Source organism: Hylobates moloch, unplaced genomic scaffold (genome assembly GCF_009828535.3).
Source record: "Hylobates moloch isolate HMO894 unplaced genomic scaffold, HMol_V3 SCAFFOLD_2, whole genome shotgun sequence".
NCBI lineage: Eukaryota > Metazoa > Chordata > Mammalia > Primates > Hylobatidae > Hylobates > Hylobates moloch.
The window spans coordinates 43,773,255-43,798,534 of NW_026652277.1; the positions used below are offsets into that span (position 1 = coordinate 43,773,255).

General features: G+C 38.3%; 1 protein-coding gene across 7 annotated transcripts in view; it reads left to right on the top strand.

Moving 5' to 3' along the window:
- The window catches only part of FAM13A (family with sequence similarity 13 member A), a 394,397-nt gene that overhangs the window by 244,990 nt on the left and 124,127 nt on the right, over window positions 1-25,280 (top strand). For all 7 annotated transcript variants that reach the window (XM_058432961.1, XM_058432969.1, XM_032141067.2 and 4 more), the window contains one exon: window positions 15,588-15,751. In XM_058432961.1, the coding sequence (XP_058288944.1) occupies window positions 15,588-15,751 (164 nt within the window). The remainder of the gene's footprint in view (window positions 1-15,587; window positions 15,752-25,280) is intronic.

Sequence of the window (25,280 nt, forward strand, 5' to 3'; positions counted from 1 at the left end):
ACCCCACAACAGTCCCCGGAGTGTGATGTTCCCCTTCCTGTGTCCATGAGTTCTCATTGTTCAATTCCCACCTATGAGTGAGAACATGTGGTGTTTGGTTTTTTGTCCTTGCGATAGTTTACTGAGAATGATGGTTTCCAGTTTCATCCATGTCCCTACAAAGGACATGAACTCATCATTTTTTATGGCTGAATAGTATTCCATGGTGTATATGTGCCACATTTTCTTAATCCAGTCTATCGTTGTTGGACATTTGGGTTGGTTCCAAGTCTTTGCTATTGTGAATAGTGCCGCAATAAACATACGTGTGCATGTGTCTTTATAGCAGCATGATTTATGGTTCTTTGGGTATATACCCAGTAATGGGATGGCTGGGTCAAATGGTATTTCTAGTTCTAGATCCCTGAGGAATCGTCACACTGACTTCCACAATGGTTGAACTAGTTTACAGTCCCACCAACAGTGTAAAAGTGTTCCTATTTCTTCACATTCTCTCCAGCACCTGTTTCCTGACTTTTTAATGATCGCCATTCTAACTGGTGTGAGATGGTATCTCATTGTGGTGTTGATTTGCATTTCTCTGATGGCCAGTGATGATGAGCATTTTTTCATGTGGTTTTTGGCTGCATAAATGTCTTCTTTTGAGAAGTGTCTGTTCATGTCCTTCGCCCACTTTTTGATGGGGTTGTTTGTTTTTTTCTTGTAAATTTGTTTGAGTTCATTGTAGATTCTGGATATTAGCCCTTTGTCAGATGAGTAGGTTGCGAAAATTTTCTCCCATTGTGTAGGCTGCCTGTTCACTCTGATGGTAGTTTCTTTTGCTGTGCAGAAGCTCTTTAGTTTAATGAGATCCCATTTATCAATTTTGGCTTTTGTTGCCATTGCTTTTGGTGTTTTAGACATGAAGTCCTTGCCCATGCCTATGTCCTGAATGGTATTGCCTAGGTTTTCTTCTAGGGTTTTTATGGTTTTAGGTCTAACATGTAAGTCTTTAATCCATCTCAAATTAATTTTCATATAAGGTGTAAGGAAGGGATCCAGTTTCAGCTTTCTACATATGGCTAGCCAGTTTTCCCAGCACCATTTATTAAATAGGGAATCCTTATCCCATTTCTTGTTTTTGTCAGGTTTGTCAAAGATCAGATAGTTGTAAATATGCAGCATTATTTCTGAGGGCTCTGTTCTGTTCCATTGATCTATGTCTCTGTTTTGGTACCAGTACCATGCTGTTTTGATTACTGTAGCCTTGTAGTATAGTTTGAAGTCAGGTAGCATGATGCCTCCAGCTTTGTTCTTTTGGCTTAGGATTGACTTGGCGATGCGGGCTCTTTTTTGGTTCCATATGAACTTTAAAGTAGTTTTTTCCAATTCTGTGAAGAAAGTCATTGGTAGCTTGATGGGGATGGCATTGAATCTATAAATTACCTTGGGCAGTATGGCCATTTTCACGATATTGATTCTTCCAACCCATGAGCATGGAATGTTCTTCCATTTGTTTGTATCCTCTTTGATTTCATTGAGCAGTGGTTTGTAGTTCTCCTTGAAGAGGTCCTTCACATCCCTTGTAAGTTGGATTCCTAGGTATTTTATTCTCTTTGAAGCAATTGTGAATGGGAGTTCAATCATGATTTGGCTCTCTGTTTGTCTGTTATTGGTGTACAAGAATGCTTGTGATTTTTGTACATTAATTTTGTATCCTGAGACATTGCTGAAGTTGCTAATCAGCTTAAGGAGATTTTGGGCTGAGACAATGGGGTTTTCTAGATACACAATCATGTCATCTGCAAACAGGGACAATTTGACTTCCTCTTTTCCTAATTGAATGCCCTTTATTTCTTTCTCCTGCCTGATTGCCCTGGCCAGAACTTCCAACACTATGTTGAATAGGAGTGGTGAGAGAGGGCATCCCTGTCTTGTGCCAGTTTTCAAAGGGAATGCTTCTAGTTTTTGCCCATTCAGTATGATATTGGCTGTGGGTTTGTCATAGATAGCTCTTATGATTTTGAGATACGTCCCATCAATACCTAATTTATTGAGAGTTTTTAGCATGAAGCGTTGTTGAATTTTGTCAAAGGCCTTTTCTGCATCTATTGAGATAATCATGTGGTTTTTGTCTTTGGTTCTGTTTATATACTGGATTACATTTATTGATTTGCGTATGTTGAACCAGCCTTGCATCCCAGGGATGAAGCCCACTTGATCATGGTGGATAAGCTTTTTGATGTGCTGCTGGATTCGGTTTGCCAATATTTTATTGAAGATTTTTGCATCAATGTTCATCAAGGATATTGGTCTGAAATTCTCTTTTTTGGTTGTGTCTCTGCCAAGCTTTGGTATCAGGATGATGCTGGCCTCATAAAATGTGTTAGGGAGGATTCTGTCTTCTTCTACTGATTGGAATAGTTTCAGAAGGAATGGTACCAGTTCCTCCTTGTACCTCTGGTAGAATTCGGCTGTGAATCCATCAGGTCCTGGACTCTTTTTGGTTGGTAAGCTATTGATTATTGCCACAAATTCAGAGCCTGTTATTGGTCTATTCAGAGATTCAACTTCTTCCTGGTTTAGTCTTGGGAGGGTGTATTTGTTGAGAAATTTATCCATTTCTTCTAGATTTTCTAGTTTATTTGCATAGAGGTGTTTGTAGTATTCTCTGATGGTAGATTGTGTTTCTGTGGCATCGGTGGTGATATCCCCTTTATCATTTTTTATTGCATCTATTTGATTCTTCTTTCTTTTCTTCTTTATTAGTTTTGCTAGCGATCTATCAATTTTGTTGATCATTTCAAAAAACCAGCTCCTGGATTCATTAATTTTTTGAAGGGTTTTTTGTGTCTCTATTTCCTTCAGTTCTGCTCTGATTTTAGTTATTTCTTGCCTTTTGCTTGCTTTTGAATGTGTTTGCTCTTGCTTTTCTAGTTCTTTTAATTGTGATGTTAGGGTGTCAATTTTGGATCTTTCCTGCTTTCTCTTGTGGGCATTTAGTGCTATAAATTTCCCTCTGCATACTGCTTTAAATGTGTCCCAGAGATTCTGGTATGTTGTGTCTTTGTTCTCATTGGTTTCAAAGAACATCTTTATTTCCACCTTCATTTCGTTATGTACCCAGTAGTCATTCAGGAGCAGGTTGTTCAGTTTCCATGTAGTTGAGCGGTTTTGAGTGAGTTTCTTAATCCTGAGTTCTAGTTTGATTGCACTGTGGTCTGAAAGACAGTTTGTTATAATTTCTTTTCTTTTACATTTGCTGAGGAGAGCTTTACTTCCAACTATGTGGTCAATTTTGGAATAGGTGTGGTGTGGTGCTGAAAAAAATGTATATTCTGTTGATTTGGGGTGGAGAGTTCTGTAGATGTCTATTAGGTCTGCTTGGTGCAGAGCTGAGTTCAACTCCTGGGTATCCTTGTTAACTTTCTGTGTCATTGATCTGTCTAATATTGACAGTGGGATGTTAAAATCTCCCATTATTATTGTGTGGGAGTCTAAGTCTCTTTGTAGGTCACTGAGGACTTGCTTTATGAATCTGAATGCTCCTGTGTTGGGTGCATATATATTTAGGATAGTTAGCTCTTCTTGTTGAATTGATCCCTTTACCATTATGTAATGGCTTTCTTTGTCTCTTTTGATCTTTGTTGGTTTAAAGTCTATTTTATCAGAGACTAGGATTGCAACCCCTGCCTTTTTTTGTTTTCCATTTGCTTGATAGATCTTCCTCGATCCCTTTATTTTGAGTCTATGTGTGTCTCTGCACATGAGATGGGTTTCCTGAATACAGCACACTGATGGGTCTTGACTCCTTATCCAATTTGCCAGTCTGTTCCTTTTAATTGGAGCATTTAGCCCATTTACATTGAAAGTTAATATTGTTATGTATGAATTTGATCCTGTCATTATGATGTTAGCTGGTTATTTTGCTTGTCAGTTGATGCAGTTTCTTCCTAGCCTCGATGGTCTTTACAATTTGGCATGTTTTTGGAGTGGCTGGTACCGGTTGTTCCTTTCCATGTTTAGTGCTTCCTTCAGGAGCTCTTTTAGGGCAGGCCTGTTGGTGACAAAATCTCTCAGCATTTGCTTGTCTGTAAAGTATTTTATTTCTCCTTCACTTATGAAGCTTAGTTTGGCTGGATATGAAATTCTGGGTTGAAAATTCTTTGCTTTAAGAATGTTGAATATTGGCCCCCACTCTCTTCTGGCTTGTAGAGTTTCTGCTGAGAGATCAGCTGTTAGTCTGATGGGCTTCCCTTTGTGGGTAACCCGACCTTTCTCTCTGGCTGCCCTTAACATTTTTTCCTTCATTCCAACTTTGGTGAATCTGACAATGATGTGTCTTGGGGTTGCTCTTCTCGAGGAGTATCTTTGTGGCGTTCTCTGTATTTCCTGAATCTGAATGTTGGCCTGCCTTGCTAGGTTGGGGAAGTTCTCCTGGATAATATCTTGCAGAGTGTTTTCCAACTTGGTTCTATTCTCCCCATCACTTTCAGGTACATCAATCAGACGTAGGTTTGGTCTTTTCACATAGTCCCATATTTCTTGGAGGCTTTGTTCATTTCTTTTTATTCTTTTTTCTCTAAACTTCTCTTCTCGCTTCATTTCATTCATTTCATCTTCCATCACTAATACCTTTTCTTCCAGTTGATCGCATCAGCTACTGAGGCTTCTATATTCTTCATGTAGTTCTCGAAACTTGGCTTTCAGCTCCATCAGCTCCTTTAAGCCCTTCTCTGCATTGGTCATTTTAGTTATACATTCGTCTAATTTTTTTTTCAAAGTTTTTAACTTCTTTGCCATTGGTTTGAATTTCCTCCTGTAGCTCGGAGTAGTTTGATCGTCTGAAGCCTTCTTCTCTCAACTCATCAAAGTCATTCTCCGTCCAGCTTTGTTCCGTTGCTAGTGAGGAACTGCATTCCTTTGGAGGAGGAGAGGCACTCTGCTTTTTAGAGTTCCCAGTTTTTCTGCTCTGTTTTCTCCCCATCTTTGTAGTTTTTTCTACTTTTGGTCTTTGATGATGGTGATGTACAGATGGGTTTTTGGTGTGGGTGTCCTTTCTGTTTGTTAGTTTTCCTTCTACCAGACAGGGCCCTCAGCTGCAGGACCGTTGGAGTTTGCTAGAGGTCCACTCCAGACCCTGTTTGGCTGAGTGTCAGCAGCGGTGGCTACAGAACAGCGGATTTTCGTGAACCGCAAATTCAGCTGTCTGATAGTTCCTCTGGAAGTTTTGTCTCAGAGGAGTACCCACCCGAGTGAGGTGTCAGTCTGTCCCTACTGGGGGGTGCCTCCCAGTTAGGCTGCTTGGGGGTCAGGGACCCACTTTAGGAGGCAGTCTGCCCATTCTCAGATCTCCAGATGCATGCTGGGAGAATCACTACTCTCTTCAAAGCTGTCAGACAGGGACATTTCTCTTTTTTTGTTGTTGAGATGGAGTCTTGCTCTGTTGCCCAGGCTGGAGTGCAGTGGTATGATCTTGGCTCATTGCAGCCTTTGCCTCCTGGATTCAAGCAATTTTCCTGCCTCAGCCTCCCGAGTACCTGGGATTACAGGCATGCACAACCATGCTCGGCTAATTTTTGTATTTTTAGTAGAGATGGGGTTTTGCCATGTTGACCAGGCTGGTCACAAACTCCTGACCTCAGGTCATTCGCCTGCCTCAGACTCCCAAAGATGTCATTTAATTTTTATAATAACTTGTGAGGTGTAGGTTTTTCATTATACAGATGAGGCAGCTGAGCATCAGAGAAGTTAAGGGACTTACTCCACATCATTCAGCTGCCAACGGAGAAAAAGAGTTTAAAGCCAGTTTCTCCCTATAAATGAATATGTTGTAAAATAAAGTGTTTGCCTATATATATGACAACAGAAATGGCTTTAGTTCATTGAGAATGCACATTTTGTAAAATAACTGGTAATGCCTCATGGCCTTGTCACAGTGAGCAGCGCCCTAATGGAGGAAACCTCACTGACTCCTGGCCTTACAATTTCCAGCTGGCTTTGTGGACAGGGTTCATCAGTCTCAGAGTTTGGCAAAAGGAGCGCAAAACATTCCATCAGCTTCCCTTGTTTATAGTAGGGCCTACATTAAAAGAAAGCTTGGATTAGGAATAAATGGCATTTGTTTTATCCCTTTAATCATTTTCTGGCAGTCATGCTCACAGTACACATTCACAAATACACACAGATACAAATGTGCTGTCCTGTTCCCCAAAACAGCACCTTCAGAAGAACCTTTCAATGCAACATCCCTTCACTATTATTGAGGGAATGTGGCAGGTGCTTCTTCCCCACAACCCAAATGTACCTTCACTTGTGGATATATCATAGAAATGCAAACAGATCACCAGATAATTTGGTTCTTACTCTTCACAATCATAGACGAAAGAATAATTTCTAGAAGTTTTCCAGAAGAAGCAGCTCAACTACTACTGAACAGTGTAAGTCTTACAGCACAGAATCCTGAGTATTCTCATGCTTCCCTGAGGCGTTAACGCTCATTCTTGGGAGAAACCTGGGCTACTTAATTTTTCCCCATAGTATTTATGCTAGAAGAGTGAGATAATATTTTAAGAACACATTAATCGGGTTGTCAAAAGCTGTTTTCATGTTTCATTAGTGCTTTGATGAACTTATTTAATGAGTACTCAGAAAAACACAATGCAATTATTTTTTGAGCATATTATTTTTGCTCCACTTAAATAAAAAGAAACCTGTAAGGAAAAACTAGCTATAGCTTTATAATATACTATTTATAAGTACATTGCATCAGCTGTTTGTTTGAGGCAGCAAGGGAGGGGGAAAGAAGCAACAAAGGAATTACTGAATTTGTTTTTATAAGGAAAATACTATTTTGAATATTCATTACTTGCCTCTTCTGTGTTGAAGACTTACAGGCAGGAGATACAAAAATGAAAAAGACCCACTTGGAAATCACTCACTCTAATAAGGACAACACGTGGAAACAAGCTATTACAGCACCAGAATAAAGAAGCTAATAGTGTCTGCTACCTTAAAATCCCAGCCCCCTCTAAAAACAACACTATACCCACTCCTTGCCTATCTTAGTAGCTGAATGCAGCTGGTGAAATGCACACAACTAAGCCGAGGTCCGGGTCTGACATGGCTCTCAACCTCAAAAGGGCCCTCAGGCTGGCAGTCCTGCTCCTTCCCCTCAAGCCCTTCATGCTTTCTCTTTTGTAAGCAACTCCTTCATACATTCTCCTTGGCCATTATGCCTCAGCATCACTTCCTTCACCCCTTCACACTCAGAGGATGACCTCACTTGCTGTTTCACTGAGAATATCAAGAGACAGCATCCACCTGCTCCCACCCTCATATCCCTCCACCACCTGCCTCTGGGCCCACACTGTTCTTCCTTCTTCCTTCCCATCTCCTGGATGGGCTGAGAGTCCTGACTAAGATCGGCTCCTCCCGTGTGTGCATGATCCCATCCCATCTCACCCACTCAAGAACTCTCTCCCCTGATTTTTCCTCCTTCCTCCTCCCTCTCCTGGGTCACCAGTTTGATGTCTGTCTACTGAATCATTCCTATTTGCATAGAAATATGCTATAATGTTTTCCATCTTATTTGAAAAGAAAAACAACCCTCCTTTGAGGCTTCAGCCCTCTTTAGCAATCGCCTCTTTCCTTTGCTATTCACAGCAGAACTGCTTGAAAGAATTATATAAGCTCTCCTTCGAAAATGGAGAAAGAAAAAAAAGAATTATTTAAGCTCTGTGTTTTCACTTCCTCTTTTTTTGCCTAGAACCCACTCTAATCAATCCCTACTACAAAATGAAACAGCACATTGCCAAATTCAGTGGTCAGTTCTCAGATTTCATTATTCGCCCTGTCAGCGGCATTTGACACACTCGATCTCTCCTTCCTCTTTGTTGTAACAGCTTTATTGAGATATAATTGATATACTGTAACACTCACCCTTGTAAGGTTACAATTCAGTGGTTTTTCATATATTTACAAAGTTGTGCAACCATCAACAATATCTAATTCCAGAACATTTCATTACCCTCAAAAGAAACCCCATACCCATTTGCAGCTACTTCCCCTCCTCCATCCCCTGCCAGCCTCTAATCTATTTTTTGTCTCTCTGGATTTGCGTGTTCTAGACATTTCCTGCCAATGGAATTATACAATATGTGTCCTTTTGTTTCTGCCTTCTTTCACTTGGCATAATGTTTTCAGGATTCGTCTATGCTCTATCATGTACTTCACTCCTTTCGTGACTGATCGTATTCCAACCTACAGATACACCACATTTTGCTTATCCATATGTCAGTTGATGGACATTTGAGTTGTTTCTACTTTTTGACTACCATAAATAATGCAGCTGTGAACATTAATATACAACATGAAATGTTTTACTGCTAAATTTTATGTAACAGAATGAAAATTTGTTAAAGTCTTCTACCTTAATTCCTACACTGCTCAGTTTAAACAATTACTTTTTGACTGAATTTTTTCCTGATAAAAGACTTAAAGTCACAGAATTGAACAAATAACTTTGTAAAATAGCAGATGGAACTGTGTCAAAATTAATAAGAAACCTCACCCTACTACCATGTACAGATTTACCTGAGTAGCTTCTAAAAAGTGAGGCTTCCTTGAGCCCAAGTCTCAGGACAGCTGGCTCTACCATAGGGCCATATAGTTAGAGCCAATGTAGTTTCTTGACTCATAGTCATGCATTAATAATTCTTTTACTCTATAAATTCAGATTCTTGTGATCTCTGTACCATCACTATTTTTAAGTGACAGATGTTGAAATTGAATATAAATGAAAGTTCTAAACTAAGAGCAATGTTTACACAATAGAATTAATATGTTTTATAGTATCAGCTGATTGTTAACATTTCAGTGTTTCTAGGAAGAAAGTAGATGCTATTGTTTAGTTTCTTAGTCATTATACAAACATTTAATGGTCACCTACTGTTTGCTAAGTGCTATTCTATGAGGCAGGGCTATAACAGTTAACAAAACCCACAAACATTTCTGCTGGAATGGCACTTCCCAGTTTGCAGGAGAGAGGAGCTGAGAGAGGCAGAGTTGAGGAAAACAAAGAACTAAGGAATGTTACTTGCTTGGGCCACATTGTGAACCTGTAATTGATTTGATCTCTTGTATTTCAAGATAAGCTTTTTTTGAGACAGAATCTTGCTCTGTTGCCCAGGCTGGAGTGCAGTGGCACGATCTTCACTCACTGCAACCTCCGCCTCCCAGGTTCAAGCGATTCTCCTGCCTCAGCCACCTGAGTAGCTGGTATTGCAGGCATGTGCCACCACGCCTGGCTAATTTTTTTATTTTTAGTACTGACAGGGTTTCACCATGTTGGCCAGGCTGGTCTCGAACTCCTGGCCTCAAGTGATCTGCCCGCCTTGGCCTCCCAAGGTGCTGGGATTACAGGGGTGAGCCACCATGCTTGGCCTCAACATAAACTTTTTGAAAAGTATAAAATTTCTTTTTTCTCATATATGAGTGATTTTTCTAGCAAAGTTAAATTGAGTTATGCTGAAATACAGACTTGCTCTAAAACTTGGATCAAGATGAGATTTTAATTAGTTATAACTGTTTAACATTGTCCCATTTTTACTATTATAAAAAAAGATAAGCATGTGTAAGAAACTACTCCCCTCCTAAAAATATATATTCCCTAAAGCATGTTAATAATTTTCTCAGAAAAAAAATGGAACATTAATTAGCTAGCACTGTGGCTGGCACAGAAGAGATTGATTAAATTATCTATGAGGAGAGCAGCAGCAGTTTAGTAAACAAATCTCTTTTTTGGAAAGCTAAATGAAACTTTTTTTAAGCAAAAACATAGGCTTTTTTATGACTTGGAGTTTTTGTGGTCTTTAAATTAAAACTATGTATCTTTTTTTTTTCTTTGCAAATTCAGAACTAAGCATCTCTTTTCTGGTACTTTGTTATTTCACATTTCTTCTTAAGAAGATTATGAGTTTAACGAACATGAAAGAGAGGCAAGAAGCCTTGCCATCTTCCATACAAGTGACAGGTGGAGAGAAAAGGCCAAAGATAATGAGGAGGACTGGTTAACTTTCTTTAGAAAGTCTAAATGTTAAAAATTAGTGCTACTCCTTTTGTCCGTCTATCTCAATATTTCATAATCATTTAAGCCTTGAATATAATTTTCTGTCCTTTTCTAATCACTTCTCAAAGTACCTGATGAAGAATATAGAGTCCATGGAAAGAACACAGTTAGAGTTTGGGTTTTTTGTTTTTTTGGTTTTTTGTTTGTTTGTTTTGGAGGTGGGGATGTTGACACAGGGTCTCACTCTGTCACACAGATGAGAGTGCAGTGGCATGGTCACAGCTCACTGCAGCCTCAACCTCCTGGGCTCAAGCCATTCTCCCACCTCAGCTTCCCAAGTAGTTGGGACTACAGGTGGACTCTACAAGGCCTGGCTATTTAAAAAAAAAAAAATTACTTTGTAGAGACAGGGTCTCACTATGTCGCTGAGGCTTGTCTCGACCTCCTGGTCTCAAGCAATCCCCCCATCTCGGCCTCCCAAAGTGCTAGGATTACAGGTGTGAGCCACCATGCCTGGTCCACACTTAGAGTTTTTGTACTTTCAGAATGCCAGCACAGCAACTGAACAGTGCTTAGGGTGACTCCTAAGACTAAACTATCAGTTTGCTATGCCTAAGCTTTTAAAAATTACTTACTAACAATACTGTCTCATAATAGCTTACTAAATTATTATTTTAAATTTTCCTCCAGTTGACTCACAAGCACATTACTTTTCTGGGAAGAAACTTTTAAGTGGAGAAACCTTCTACTCCTCCACAAAGAAAAGAAGCTGTCCAGTAAATGAAATCCCTCCTGCTTTATGTCCACTTAGCATGGCAGATAATTCATACTCTACACTCTCCCATGGAACAGAGAGCCTATACTTACAGCTTACTGTTGTATCATCACAGTTATATGAGGGCAATGTATAAAAATTAAGATTGAGGCATGATATTTTAATGTCTTTTTTATTTTCAGTCACATTAATTTATCAGGGTGAATTAGTGCCTGGTATCACATAATTTTTTTTTGATGATGGGTTCCTTATTCAATTTTTAAAGATTAGACCATCTTAAAATATTTTTAGTGTTGACTGTGACAATTTGTTTTTTGACTTTCAAAACAAATTATTATGTGTTTTAAGTGTGATGACCCTAGTTTTATTGGAGGTGTGTATCTACCTCCTTTTGCATTTTTATTTGCTAAGCTAGCTCATACTATATCTCATAAAAAGTTCTTTACTATCTTGTTTAAAACTTTGTAAGTATTTTAATAGCTGAGTAATCTTTTATCATGTGGATATGCCATAATTTACGTATGATAGTAATTTGGTTATTTAGAGTGCTTACATTTTCATTCTATTATAAATAAAAATATGATGAACATATCTTCCATCTAGTTTTGTCCTCAAATTCGATTTTTTTTCCCTAAGGCTGTGTTTCTAGAATGCTTCAACAGGTGCCAGAGAAATAAATTGAAAGAAAAGAAAAATTTAACTTCTAATACCCAAAAAAGAAAAAAGAAAATGGTTGCATTATGGTAGGTAGTATGACTTTCATTTAAAATGCCATTTATTCTTGCAATTCCAACATTTAACATGTAACCAAGTATATAGACTAGTGGTTAAGCACAGGTACTGAGGCCTATCTGGGTTCTGATAGTAACTGCCACTTAGTCATCGGAACAAATGAAATTTTTTGTGCCTCAGTTTCCTCATCTTTCAAATAATAATAATAACAGCTCTTGACTCCTTGGGTGCTTGTGAGAATTAAATGGGTTGGTTTCTGTAAATCTCTTGGAACCATGCCTGGCACAGAATAAGTGCTCAGTAAATATTAATTATAACAGCAGCAGCACCAGGATTTAAGAGAATGTTTTCTAATTTTACTGTCTCAAAGAACATTCCTTTGTTTTTATTCCCATGACATGTTAAATACTAAAGTACCTTAAAAATGCCACAATTAGAGCTACTGCACACCTGCAGATACATGCATGGAATGTACTGTTTTTGAGATTCCTGGAATTGTTTGTATTCTAGTTGTACACATAAATCACACAGCATATACCTGGATCTTTATCTCAAATAGCCAGTGGCAGAATTCTTATGAGCAAAGTGTTCATCATAGGTGGTTTGGGGGATTTTATAGTTTCTACCTTCACATACAAAAGTTACTAAATGTTCAAATAAATGAAGAAATGACTAAAAGAAAAAAGCAAAGTGTGATGTGAACTAGTGGTTGTCAGTTATAACTACAGTGGAAAGAGAAAGCTGGCCTCCCCAGTCTGTATCCCCAACCCTTGGCCATTTTGCTGCTTCAGCCACATGTTATGAGAGAGGCTGCAGGTACGTCTTTCCAGCACATTCACTCCATTTATTACGGTAAGGCCATTGGCACGATTTGGAGTCCCTGACCAGCAGGGCTTGCCTGAGCCTCATGGAGCCACTAGCAACTCCTGCCAAGATAAGGTGGGTCTAAATGGCCTCCTGGGCCCAATTCTTGTCTGTCTTCCCCTCGATTAGAATATGTTTCATAAAAGCATGGAGTTTTCTTTTATATTAGTCAGGGTTCACTAGAGGGACAGAACTTATCATGAAGAGGAGTTTATTAGGAGAATTGACTCACACGATCATAAGATGAAGTCCCACAATAGGCTGTCTGCAAGCTAAGGAGCCAGGAAGCCAGTCTGAGTCCCAAAACCTCAAAAGTAGGGAAGCCGATAGCGGAGCCTTCAATCTGTGGCCAAAGGCCCAAGATCCCCTGGCAAACCACTGGTGTAAGTCCAAGAGTCCAAAAGCTGAAGAACTTGGAGTCTGATGTTCAAGGGCAGGAAGCATCCACCACGGGAGAAAGATGGAGGCGAGAAGACTCTGCCAGTCTAGTCCTTCCACGTCCCTCTGCCTGCTTTTATCCTAGCTGAGCTGGCAGCTGACTAGATGGTGCCCACCCAGACTGAGGGTGGGTCTGCTCCTCCCAGTCCACTGACTCAAATGGAGTCCACTGACTCACAGACACACCCAGGAACAATACTTTGCATCCTTCAATCAAGTTGACATTCAGTATTAACCATCACAGTCTCCTTATTTTAACACCATGAAATGTTGTCAAACAACTGTCCTTGTGCTTGCTTTAATATTGGCAGGGAACTAAGTCTAAATGTGAGATTTTTGGCTAATTAGTTTGAAATCTTACTGCATTTTCAGTGTTTTTATTGATATTTCATGTCTACTCTTATGAAAAATAATCACGTGCAAAAGGAGCTCCTTAATGAAATACATAATAGCATATATTTTTACTTTCATGTTCTTGCTATTAATGTTTTTTTAAAAAAGTATTCTTGGTATTCTTGAAAATTGCTGAAAGAGTAGATTTTAAGTTTTCTCACCACAAAAAACGTATGTGAGGTAATGCATATGTTAATTATCTGTTTAGCTGTTCCACAGTGTATACATATTTCAGAACAACATGTTGTACAGGATGAATATATATAATTTTGTCAATAAAAAAGTCAGTCTTGGCAAATATGGACTACAGAAGTGTTTTTGTAAGTTTATAATATTTAAAAATTTTTTCCTTGCTTTCCTGATTTTATGAGCTTAAGAATGCTCTATAAAGAAATGTCATGAAAAATTAATTGGCAGTCACCAGATTTGGGCAAATTTTATGTAACAACAATAATAATAAAAACTAGCTTTTATTGAGTGTTCACTTCACTCTATCCTAAATATACCTTTTTGCCAAATTATGTTCATATATTTTGTTTGTGTGTGTTGTTTGGTTTTGTAAATTAATGTTATTTTTAATTGACAAGTCATAATTGTACATATTTCTTCATATATTATTTTTATATAATCTTCCTAGAGGCATGAATTTATTCAGTATTTATATTCATAATTATTCCCATATTACTTTTAAAAATTATCTGTTTTATTGACTATCCTCCAGAATAGTCAATGTCTTAAGAATACCTTGTGGTTGACAAGTGGATTATCTCACAGTAAGTATTTACTAATAGATCCAAAACTTTGCTAGACTTTATGGTAAAAATGTTAATAAGAAGAATAAGAGGAAGGAGAGAGAAAGAGATAAACAATAGGAGGAGACTATAATCTCTATTTGCAGAGAATCCATTGAGACCGTATGACCTAGAAACATGAGAAAACTCAGATTAAAGTATCAGGCAATGTGTAATCAAGGGTAGACTATGTGGTAGTGTGTTATGGAAATTCAGAGTTTTGGAAAGGTCATTAAGATCTGAAGTTAAGTCCAGGCGCCGTGGCTCAAGCCTGTAATCCCAGCACTTTGGGAGGCCGAGGTGGGCAGATAACTTGAAGTCAGGAGTTTGAGACCAGCCAGGCCAACATGGTGAAACCACATCCCTACAAAAAATACAAAAATTACCCTGGCTTGGTGGTGCATGCCTGTAATCCCACCTACTCGGGAGGCTGAGGAAGGAGAATCACTTGAACCCAGGAAGTGGAGGTTGCAGTGAGCCAAGATCACGCCGCTGCACTACAGCAGCCTGGGTGACAGAGTGAGACTCTGTCTCCAAAAAAAAAAAAAAAAAAAAGACCTGAAGTTAGTTAGGGAAAGTCCACTGGAGTTATCTCAGCCTCAAAGGAAGTTAGGATTGGTTTGGTTTTAAGCAGTTGAGTGGCCAGCGATGAGCACATGACATTCCAGATGTAAGGACAAGCATGGGAAAAATCCTAGAGACAAGAAAAAGCTTCCGGTGTACCAAGTGCAATTGATCCGAGGTTTCTAATTTTTCCTACAATTCTGGCATAATATTTTTTACATTTTAAAGGAAAAGAGTATTGATTGTATTCATATTCATTCTGATCTAAAATAAGAGAACATGAAGGTATTTTGGTGGCTAGAGGGAATATAACTTCAGACACAGTCTGAGAAGTCAGTACCCCCGGGATTCATTTGGGACATGTGTTGCCCATGCATTCCAAGATAAAAGAAAACTAAAAAGCTTGTGTTTTTCCTGTTTATTACCTTAATCAAAATTTTATTAGATCTTACTTTGCCGTACAAAAGAGGGCTACAATAGAAACCATCAGCAAATTTGTGTTTTGCTTATTGGTAGTAAATATTTCTGAATACCTTGAATACCTTTCAGACACTGGCATCCTTTATTCCAGTGGTTCTTAGCTCTTTTTTTCCTGCCTCTTTCCAACTATTTTTTATTTCCTTCAATCCAAGTTGCCAGTCTGACATACTCCCATATCATTTCTCGTTACATAGAATGATTATTCTAAGGAGAGGTGGGCCTGGGGAAGATTTCTGCCAGAATAGAAATCTTCTCGGTAGGGTATGGGGTATATAAGGTTTGAATGTTCTCCTTGGAAATATTTGTATCTCCCCTTCCCCGTGCCCTTTGCTATATCATTTTTATATGTAGTTTAAATTTAATTTTTAGCTTGATATTTTTCTGGGGTGTTATAAATTGGATTATTGCAAAATTGGAATAAATTGTCTTTTTTCAAAAACTTAATTTGAAAGACTTCAACATTTATCTAGCTCTCCCCCGCCCCTCTTTTTTTTTCTTCTAGATCCCAAAATCCAGGAGTGAGGGATCTATTCAGGCCCACAGAGTACTGCAACCAGAGCTATCTGATGGCATTCCTAAGCTCAGCTTGCGGCTAAGTCATAGAAAATCCTGCTTGGAAGACGTGAATTCAGCAGAGGATGCTATTAGTGCCAAGTTGGTACCCAGGTTGGCATGTTTTCTTTATCTACACAATCCATATTGCATTATCCGCTCTTATGTTTAGGCCCACATATGTAGGTATTTCTGCATTGATCTACCACTGGAGTTTACAGGATATAGATCAGTAAAGATATTTAAAATTCACTCTATGTTTTGAGAATTTTCTGACTAATAGTTCTTATCACAGAAGCATTCTAGTTGTTTTGTTTTCCAGATTGAAACAAGTGATTTCATCACAGAAGTTATGTTAGGCTCACAGTTAAAATTGAATTGTTATTTTTGGATGCTCTTTCATAGTATGTTCAGTGGAAAATATCTGCAATTTAAAGTGGAGTTCAAAGTTGTCACTAGAACCAACTCTCACAAACTAATTTTGAATGTTGCTTTTTAACCAGTATGTTGCACATTATAACTGAAAGCAGACTTCTGTGGTATACTCGAAGAAAAAAAAACTGCAATTTTTTTTTGAGACAGAGTCTCGCTCTGTTGCCCAGGCTGGAGTGCAGTGGCACAATCTCCGCTCACTGCAACCTCCACCTCCTGGATTCAAGCAATTATCCTGCCTCAGCCTCGCGAGTAGCTAGGACTACAGGTGTGTGCCACCATGCCCGGCTAATTTTTTTGTATTTTTAGTAGAGATGGGGTTTCACCTTGTTGGTCAGGCTGGTCTTGAATTCCTGACCTCAAATGATCCCCCTACCTTGGCCTCCCAAAGTGCTGGGATTACAGGCATGAGCCACCACGCCCGGCCACAATTTTCTTAAAATAGGTAAATTTGGGCTTGAATTTTATTTACTACTAGCTTGAATTTTATTTACTACTAGAATTACTATAATTCCAGAAATTATGTCATTTTCATTTTAATAATATCTTCTAACTTATAACCTATTTTTAAAATAAAAATACTCCAGGAAGTTGAAAGAAGATTGCCACTTTATATTGCCTTATAGAAGACATAGCATTTGGGCTAGATCTGATGAAGATAATTTAGATGATGAAGATGATGAAGATAATTTAGATAGGAAGAGAAAGAAGACAAGAGTATTGTAGATATGCTTATTTAGGAGGTATAACAGGTATTTTGGAAATTGTAAACTGGAATTAGTTGGAGATAAGGCTGGAAAGGTGGAGTGAGGCCAGGTCATAGAGGACCTTGAATGCCTGGTTCATGTACTTTTTCATTCTTTCATTCATTGAACAAATGTTTGGGTGGTTAACCTCTGGTTCCAGGAACTGCTTTAAGACTGGAGTTGCAGAGCAATGAACAAAACCAACAAGGCCCCTGTGTTAAGGAACCGTACATTCTAATGAGGAAAGCAATAGAGAGACATGATAGAAAAAAAGACTGTGAGGAAGATGATTTCAGCTCTAATAAATGAAAGATATTAAGAAATTATAATAGTTTAATAATAGACCGATGCACAGATCATTTTAGTTTGAATAGTCAGGGAAAGTTTGTTCTGAGACATAAGGAGGGGGAGAAAGTCTGTAAAAATCAAGGAAAGAGCATTCCAGGCAGAGATAATAGCAAATGCAAAAGAACCGAAATAGGAGAACCTTGATTTTATCCCAGAGGTAATACGAAGCCAGTTGAAGTTTGAGCTGGGTAGGGGAGGTGATAGATACCATAGAGAGTTAGTATATTAGGAAAAGTAACCTCCATCAGTGTGCAGGATAGATTGGAAGAGGTAGAGTTTGGAGGCAATTGCAGTGTTGGTTCTTTCAACAGATGTTAATCTTTATTGAAATCTAGTTATATGGCATTTACTGGAAAGATGTAAATCTCCCACTTGGGGAGATAGAAGATGAATGAATAAAAATTCAATAATTTGCCTTAAAGACACATTTACTACGTGCCTATTATGTACGAGACACTGAAATCATAAATAAGATTCAGGCGCTTCTCTTGAGAAACATAAAATACAATTCAAAATACATAGAAACATAAAATACAATTCAAATACAATACAAAACACATATGAGTTTATCAGGCAGGGAAATAGAGATAAGGGTACCCCTAGAAGAAAAAGCAACAAGTGTGAGGACATTCAGGGCAGTGAGGACAATTTGGGGGAGAACTGCAAGTGTAGCAGTGGATTCAGGACATCTGCACTTTACAATGTAGAATGTAGGGGAAGATAAAAGTGAATTAAGAGACTAAGCTAAATAGGTCAGATCGTGACAAACTATATCCCATATTTGTATTTTCTCTTGAAAACGATAGAGAGTAATTCTAGGAATATAAGTAGAAAAATGATATAAATTGATTTGTATCTTATCAAAGATCCCATGACAACCATGGAAAGGAAAGGAACAAGGAAAGATGAAAGTAAGAGGTGCTGGGAGACCAGCAAGCAGGCCTTTGGAGCAATTCAGTGCAAGTAAGAGCCTTCCCGAAGTCATTGTCACTTACTGAGAATGAGCAGGTGTGGACGAGTCTTTGTCCCTTGAAGGTGTGGGAGAGAATAGACTCCTGCTTACAGGAGGGCTTGGTCCAGAAAAGGTTGGAGTTTTTCAATGTTTATTGTGTTTCATCTGGGGTTTTAAATATTTTAATGAATCAAATGTAGGCACGTTTAGACGCTTAATGGGCAGAGCCAGTGGAGAGGAGAAGCTGATGTTGCAAGCCAGAAGGTAATAGAACAAGGACCTCCAGGAGGGAATCCAGAGACCAGGTGGCCGTATCTTGTGTAAGGCAGCTTGAGCACTGTACAACCACAAGGACACTTTTCACATTATAGCTTATGTGAACAAAGAGTGCTGGGCAGGACACCTTCTGCATGGCGGAGAGAGAAGGTCATAAGCAATAGAAGAATTAGCCTTGGCCAATGAGGAACAATTGGAAAAGAGTAAGGGGCACAGATACAAAATACTGGTCCTCTTTAAAATCAGAGTCAAGTGGCTAGGTGACAAGAGCTAGCTAGTGTCAATGTTATTTTGCCAGATTACCTTGTAAAGAATTATGTCAAAAATGCCTTAAGTGAAATAGTAAAAAGAAAAATTCAAACGTTTGTTGTTTATGTAATTTTTTTTTTTTTTGAGACAGAGTCTCCCTCAGTCGCCCAGGCTGGAGTGCAGTGGCTCAATCTCCGCTCACTGCAAGCTCCGCCTCCTGGGTTCACGCCATTCTCCTGCCTCAGCCTCCCGAGTAGCTGGGACTACAGGCGCCCGCCACCATGCCCAGCTAATTTTTTTGTATTTTTTTAGTAGAGACGGGGTTTCACCGTGTTAGCCAGGATGGTCGCAATCTCCTGACCTCGTGATCCGCCCACCTCGGCCTCCCAAAGTGCTGGGATTACAGGTGTGAGCCACCATGCCCAGCCTGTTGTTTATGTAATTTTTATTCATCCAATCAGAAAATGAAAATAAGTTTCCTGTTTCCAAGTTAACAAGACTCTCCTTTTGGAGAATGAATCAGTATTTCTGAGATACAAATCAAGAAGTGAGGTTATGGAGAGAAGGCACAGCTAGCCATTGCTGTAGCAACTATTTGTTCTTCTGGTTGGCATATATTATCCCCAGTTAAAACAAATGCATAGCTGTATTTATAAATTTCTTATATTTTTTTCTAGTTTGTTTGTTTTTTAAGACAGGCTTTAACTCTATTGCCCAGGCTAGAGTGCAATGGTGCAATCTCAGCTCACTGCAGCCTTGACTTACTGAGCTCAGGCGATCCACCAATCTAACCACCTTGGCCTCTCAAAGTTCTGGGATTATAGGCGTGAACCACCATGTCCAGCCCAACTTTCTAGTTTCTAAAAGTAGAGGCAGAGAACCTTAAAGGTCTAGATACAACAACATTATCCATGTTTAACCTGGCCACCTCTATCACACAGAAACTTTTTCAACTTCCTGTCTCTTTCCACAGATCTACTGTATCTGTGAAGAGATGTTTACTTTTTAATTTGATTTACCTCCTTGTGAGACAAATTATCAAAAGATAATTGGAGAAAATTAAAAATAAATTTTAAATCCTTTATATATCTTTGAAGTAACCAAATCATGTTAAATGTGTAACATAATGTAATCATATTTTTATTTTAAAAATGAAATTATAAAGCTATTTTCATTTGCAGTTACTTGCCAGAACAAGTTATTGGCTAGTCCATATATTTTAAATTAAAAAATAATTGTGCACATGTGGAAAATACACAGAGCCCACAAAATCTTTCTCCAAATCTTCTACTTAATAATTTGTTATTTGTCCTAGTCTTAAATGGTAATATCACTTGGTAAAGTTACTAAAAGTCACTGAATTGTAGACATAGGTGGGTTTTATGATTTGTAAAATATACCTCAATAATACTGTTTAAACAAATACAAATGCAAAAAAAGTTGGAGTGAGGAGGGACATGCTTTATTTAACAAGAATGTCACTTGATTACAAAATGCTAAAATAGAGCCATTGTTATTAAGCCAATGCTGTCTGCAGAGAGAGTTAATGTTTGTTGCATTTTAAGAGACTTTTGTGCTTCATACTTTTCTTTGACTACATCAGAGCATGTTGGCAGAAATAAAGGTCAGGTTCTCACGAGAGGTGATTCTTAAGGAGGGAGAGGAAGAGGGGGAAAAAGCTCTTTGTTTTCTCACCCTGGCAGGATTCCAATTTGTAGCTTACTGTACTGTAATCAAAAGTTATTGAAGTAATCAGTATTTCGGGGAGATGTTAAAACAGAAAGAAAAAGCTGAAACGTCTTGGAAGTTTCATAAAAAATCATAGTTTCATTGTTTGTAAGCAGAAAAGTTAACCAGTTTGCTGCTGGGCTTAAGACAAGCTCTGTGACTCTAGGAAAATTGTCATTAGGTTTGAGTGTAAACAGAACTTCATGGCCTTCTTTCAAGGTACTATAGATAAGCTGACAATTAATGAAAGTTTTGTACTCGGGTGTCTCATAAAGAGATTAATATTAAATGTTTTTATTTTCTATAATGAGAATAAAGAAATAGCTACCACTATGCCAAGTATTTATCTAAAATAATATGAAGAATATATAAAGAAAATGTCTTTGCTTATGTTACAGATGTGTTCTTAATTTGATAAATGGGGGAAACATAATAAATCACTTTTCAATGTATATTAAAAATAAATCTTACCGTGGGAGAGTGTGTTTCAGATGAGAGTTGTTCTGTTCTAAAAGTACTTCCTTTCCCCAGTACTTTTTCATTATTTAGGAAATACATTCTTCTTAAAAAATTTGATACATCACTGTTTGGCTAAAGTTCCCTTTGATTCTCTTGCTTCACGATTCTAATCCACTCCTTTCTCCCCCGGGGTAACTGCTATTACAGGTTTGATAATGTGTTCTTCCAGGCTTATTTCTATGGATTTCCCCAGGAATGTATCTCACACATTTTTTTCAAGTTTTTTTTTTAATTCATTGTAGTAAATACATTGTGGTGCTTCACAGATTCTTGAAAATTCTATTTCCTGTATTGCCTCCTCCTGCTGCGATGTTCCTTCCCTTGCCCTTCTGTCCAAAATGCAGCGTCCTCAAAGTCTCCTTCCTGGGCTGTCTGCTCTGTCTGTCTGCTGTTCCTTCCATGGCTAATCTAGTGCCACAGAAGGAAAAAATAAGAAATCAGTATCTCAGGCCTGAGCTCAGTCCTAGGTCTCCAGTGGCTGCCAGACAATCTCCACTTCAGGATGTACCTTGAACTCACCATGCCCAAACAGAACTCACTCTCATTTTTCCCTCTCAACTTTGTTCTGTATTTCATTCTCCTGACCACCAGACTCAAAACCTTTTCTATCATCAGTCACCAAACCTTGTCAGTGTTTTTTTCAATGTCTCCAACATCTTTTTCCTCATTTTTTCCCTCATGATCTCAACCCTAATGTAGGTCTCCATCACCTTGTGGTTAGATAGTTATTACATTTTATCCATTCCACTAATGTACTGGATTCATTTTTGTCACACAAATTATTCCATTGCCTCTGTCTTCAACTCTTAACTCTATGTATGATGGCTTCTGGTTCTGTATTTCTGATTCAGAGTTTTCTACTGAGCTACATTCATGTCACTCTAACTAGCAGACGTGTCTTCCCAGTCCCTCGGATAACCCAAACCCTTCCCCGACTCCCTACCCCTGTCATCCTGTCATAGCCAGCCAACTCCAGAATGCTCTTTGACAATCTCACTGCTCACTGTCTTTATTTGGCCCCACAGCTTCCTCACCCCTTACCATCTCTGCAGACACAGGAGTTTAAACAGACTCCACTCTTGCTCAGAACTATACAGTGGCTTACTTGCGCCTAGCCTACAAGGAACCCCTTGCTCTGCCCTCTACCTGCCTCTCCAGCTGTCTTTCCCCCAACTCTATGCTTGTCTTTTCCTCATACCTAGAGCCATCAGAGAACCCACACTTTCCAGGACTATCTTGGTTCCAGATAGTCTCTTCATGATGCGATTGTATGTCATATTTTGTCTTGATATTTGTGTTACAAATTATAATAACCCTATGTATAACATTTTTTGGCTATATCACACTTCTGTCAGGCAGCCCTGTAATAATAATGTCAGATCGGCAAAATGACCTTGGATGAAGAACCCATGATTCTGAAAAGGTTATTCATTTCACAAATATTTATTGAGTTAGGTGAATTAGCCAAGATCATGTAGTTATTATAGAGTCAGGCTGAGATTAAATACAGTTTCAGGCTGTGATTATTTCACTATTATTTCCTGCCTGACTTCTACCTTGAGTTCCTTTCCCACATAAAAAGTATGTGTTTATGTTTTCTTTCCAACCTGATTATGAGTTTCTGAAGAAGAGAGACTGCGTCTTAGGTCTCCTTTGTGTCCACGCTAGTACCGAGGGGGCATGTACTCAGTTGCTGCTGCCCTAGTTGTTATTGTGATATTGTTATATGTGCCCAATTTGAATTTGAATTCCACTGTCACATGAGAACACCGACCTTTCTTCATCTAGCTGACCTAGACCTAGGTTAGAGATTGAAGTCTGACTCTAAAATAATATAATTTATTAACGTGTCAGTTTTCTCTCTTCAGGTCCTTGGAAAGTACTGACCCAAGGGAACCCTGTACTGCACACCCTTAGAGATACTACAGAAGTCAGGACAGCTGTGCGCTCTCATTGTCCCCACATCGTCACTGTCCATCTTGTTGCATGTCTGTCCATCTATCTGGGAGAAATCCATTGTTTTACAAGGCTCGTAGTATTTCTCTGCAGCTCTCTGCACTTGTGGCAGAAAGTTTGTGCCTTGTGACACTTGTCAAAGAACACTTTATAGTTTAATAATGTATTACAATAGTGCATTTCATGAAAATCAGACTTTCAGCAATATTAATAATGAATCAGTGTTCAACAACATTAACTGTAACCATTGCCCTTCAAGGTATCTAATCTGCAATTAAATATGACTGACTTCATTTCTGAAGTCCAGCCAGCAAAAAAAGCAGTCATAACTATCCTGTGTTTGTACTTCATAAAGGGCACTCCAATTACTTCCTGAACATGTGTTTGTTCCCTTACAGTGTTTCACTCTCTGCTACTTAGAGCCAAGTTTCAGAATTTTTTAACTGACTACTGAAGCTGAAATGAAGCAAGGATTCTTAGATACAAGATTTATAATCACATGTACAATATAATTTGAAAAATTACCAAATATCATAGCCGACTGCAGGGGCAGCTAAAGTAGCACCCGTATGAATGAGGGAGCGTCTCAGGCTGCCCTGTGAAAAGCGCAGCGTGCGCTTCAGCACGCAATTCCCCTGCAGAACTGCCATTTCCTGAGATGTTTCCACTCTCTGGCTTTCATAAGAAAGATGTATTGAAAGGTAGACTCGAAAAGGGCCCCAACCTCTCAAACTGGATTAGAAGAAATATTTAACTCTATCTTTGCATGCAGACCATTTTGTAATTTATTCTTGACCACCACTAGCTCCCATGAAAAAATATCCCAAGGCCTTAGATAAACTATTTCATATAAGTGAAATATCTATTAAAAATATTTTCTAGACTTAATTTCAGTCTCCTTTTCAAATGAAAGTCTCCGATATTTCTCTCAGTATTTTGATTATTAAAGAACAAATTGTTCTTTACTCATTCACGAAAATCTGCCCTTCAATACAATTGCTATGACTACTTGAATTTTGACATTTTACTGGAATCCAAACTTCAATTAAATTTTTTTTCTAATTCTGTTTACAGTATGAGTAGTTGATGAAATGGTAGATAAGTAATGGTAAAGAAATGTATTGTCAAATCTTCAGATAATTTCTAGTGGCATTTAGATCAACAGAGTATATCTGGACTCCTGTGATCTTAGCTGGATTTATTTTAGTAATTCAAAGTTAACAGATCGTTATTGGGCACAATGTATGTACTGCACATACGCACTGGGCCCTGAGGGGCCAGACATAACTAAGGTGCGGTGTGTATTGTTTCATCTCTACCAGTCCATTAATTGAGACAAACTTATACGTGATTAACAATAATATATAATAGAAAGATGTTTAAAAGCAGCACAATAGAAGTGATGTAAAAGCAAAGAGAATTTGTTGAATGAAGTTCAAGGTCTTCAAAGGTCTTTAAAAATCCGGCTAAGCCTGCCTTCCTAGTTTACGCTTCTATGGTTCTTCATTCTATATCTGAGCTACATTACAACCACATTATTTCAAATGTTTCCCAGAAGTTTCACAGTTCCGTATCTCTGCTAACATTTTCCCTTTTATCTGGAGTGTCCTTCTCCCACTTTGTCAATAGACAGTTTAAATTTCTTCTCGTCTATGAAATTCTCTCTAACTCTCGCACATTTTGTGTAAATAGAATCACATAGTATGTGTTCTTCTGTGTCTCTCTTCTTTCACTTAGCATATGTTTTGAAGGCTATCCATGTTGTAGCATGTATCAGTACTTCACTCCTTTTTAGGTCTGAATAAATAAATATTTCATTGTATGTGTGAACCACATTTTGCTTATCCACTCATTAGTTGATGGACATTTGGGTTGGATCTACTTTTTAGCTATTATGAATAATGCTAGGATGAACATTTCTGTAGAAGCCTTCATATGGGCATATATTTTCAGTTCTCTTGGGTATAAGCCTAGGAGTGGAATTGCTGAGTCATATGTTAACTCTACGTTTAACTTTTTGAGGAATGGCAAAGCAGCTGCCTGATTTTGCATTCCTTTCAGCAATGTTTGATGGTTCCAGTTTCACTACATCTTCACCAACAATTGTTATCGTCTGTTTTTTTATTATAGCCATCCTACTGGACGTGAAGCGATGTCTCATTGTGTTTTGATTTACATTGCCCCAATGAATAATGATGTTGAACATCTTTTCGTGTGTTTAATGGCCAATTCTATATCTTCTTTAGATAAATGTCTTATCAAATTCTCTGTTAATTCTTTATTCTGGATATAAGACCCTTATAAGATATATGATATGCAAATATTTTCTCATATTCTATGGGTTGTCTTTTCAATTTTTTTTTTTTTTTTTTGAGACAGAGTCTCACTCTGTCACCCAGGCTGGAGTGCAGTGGTGTGATCTTGGCTCACTGCAACC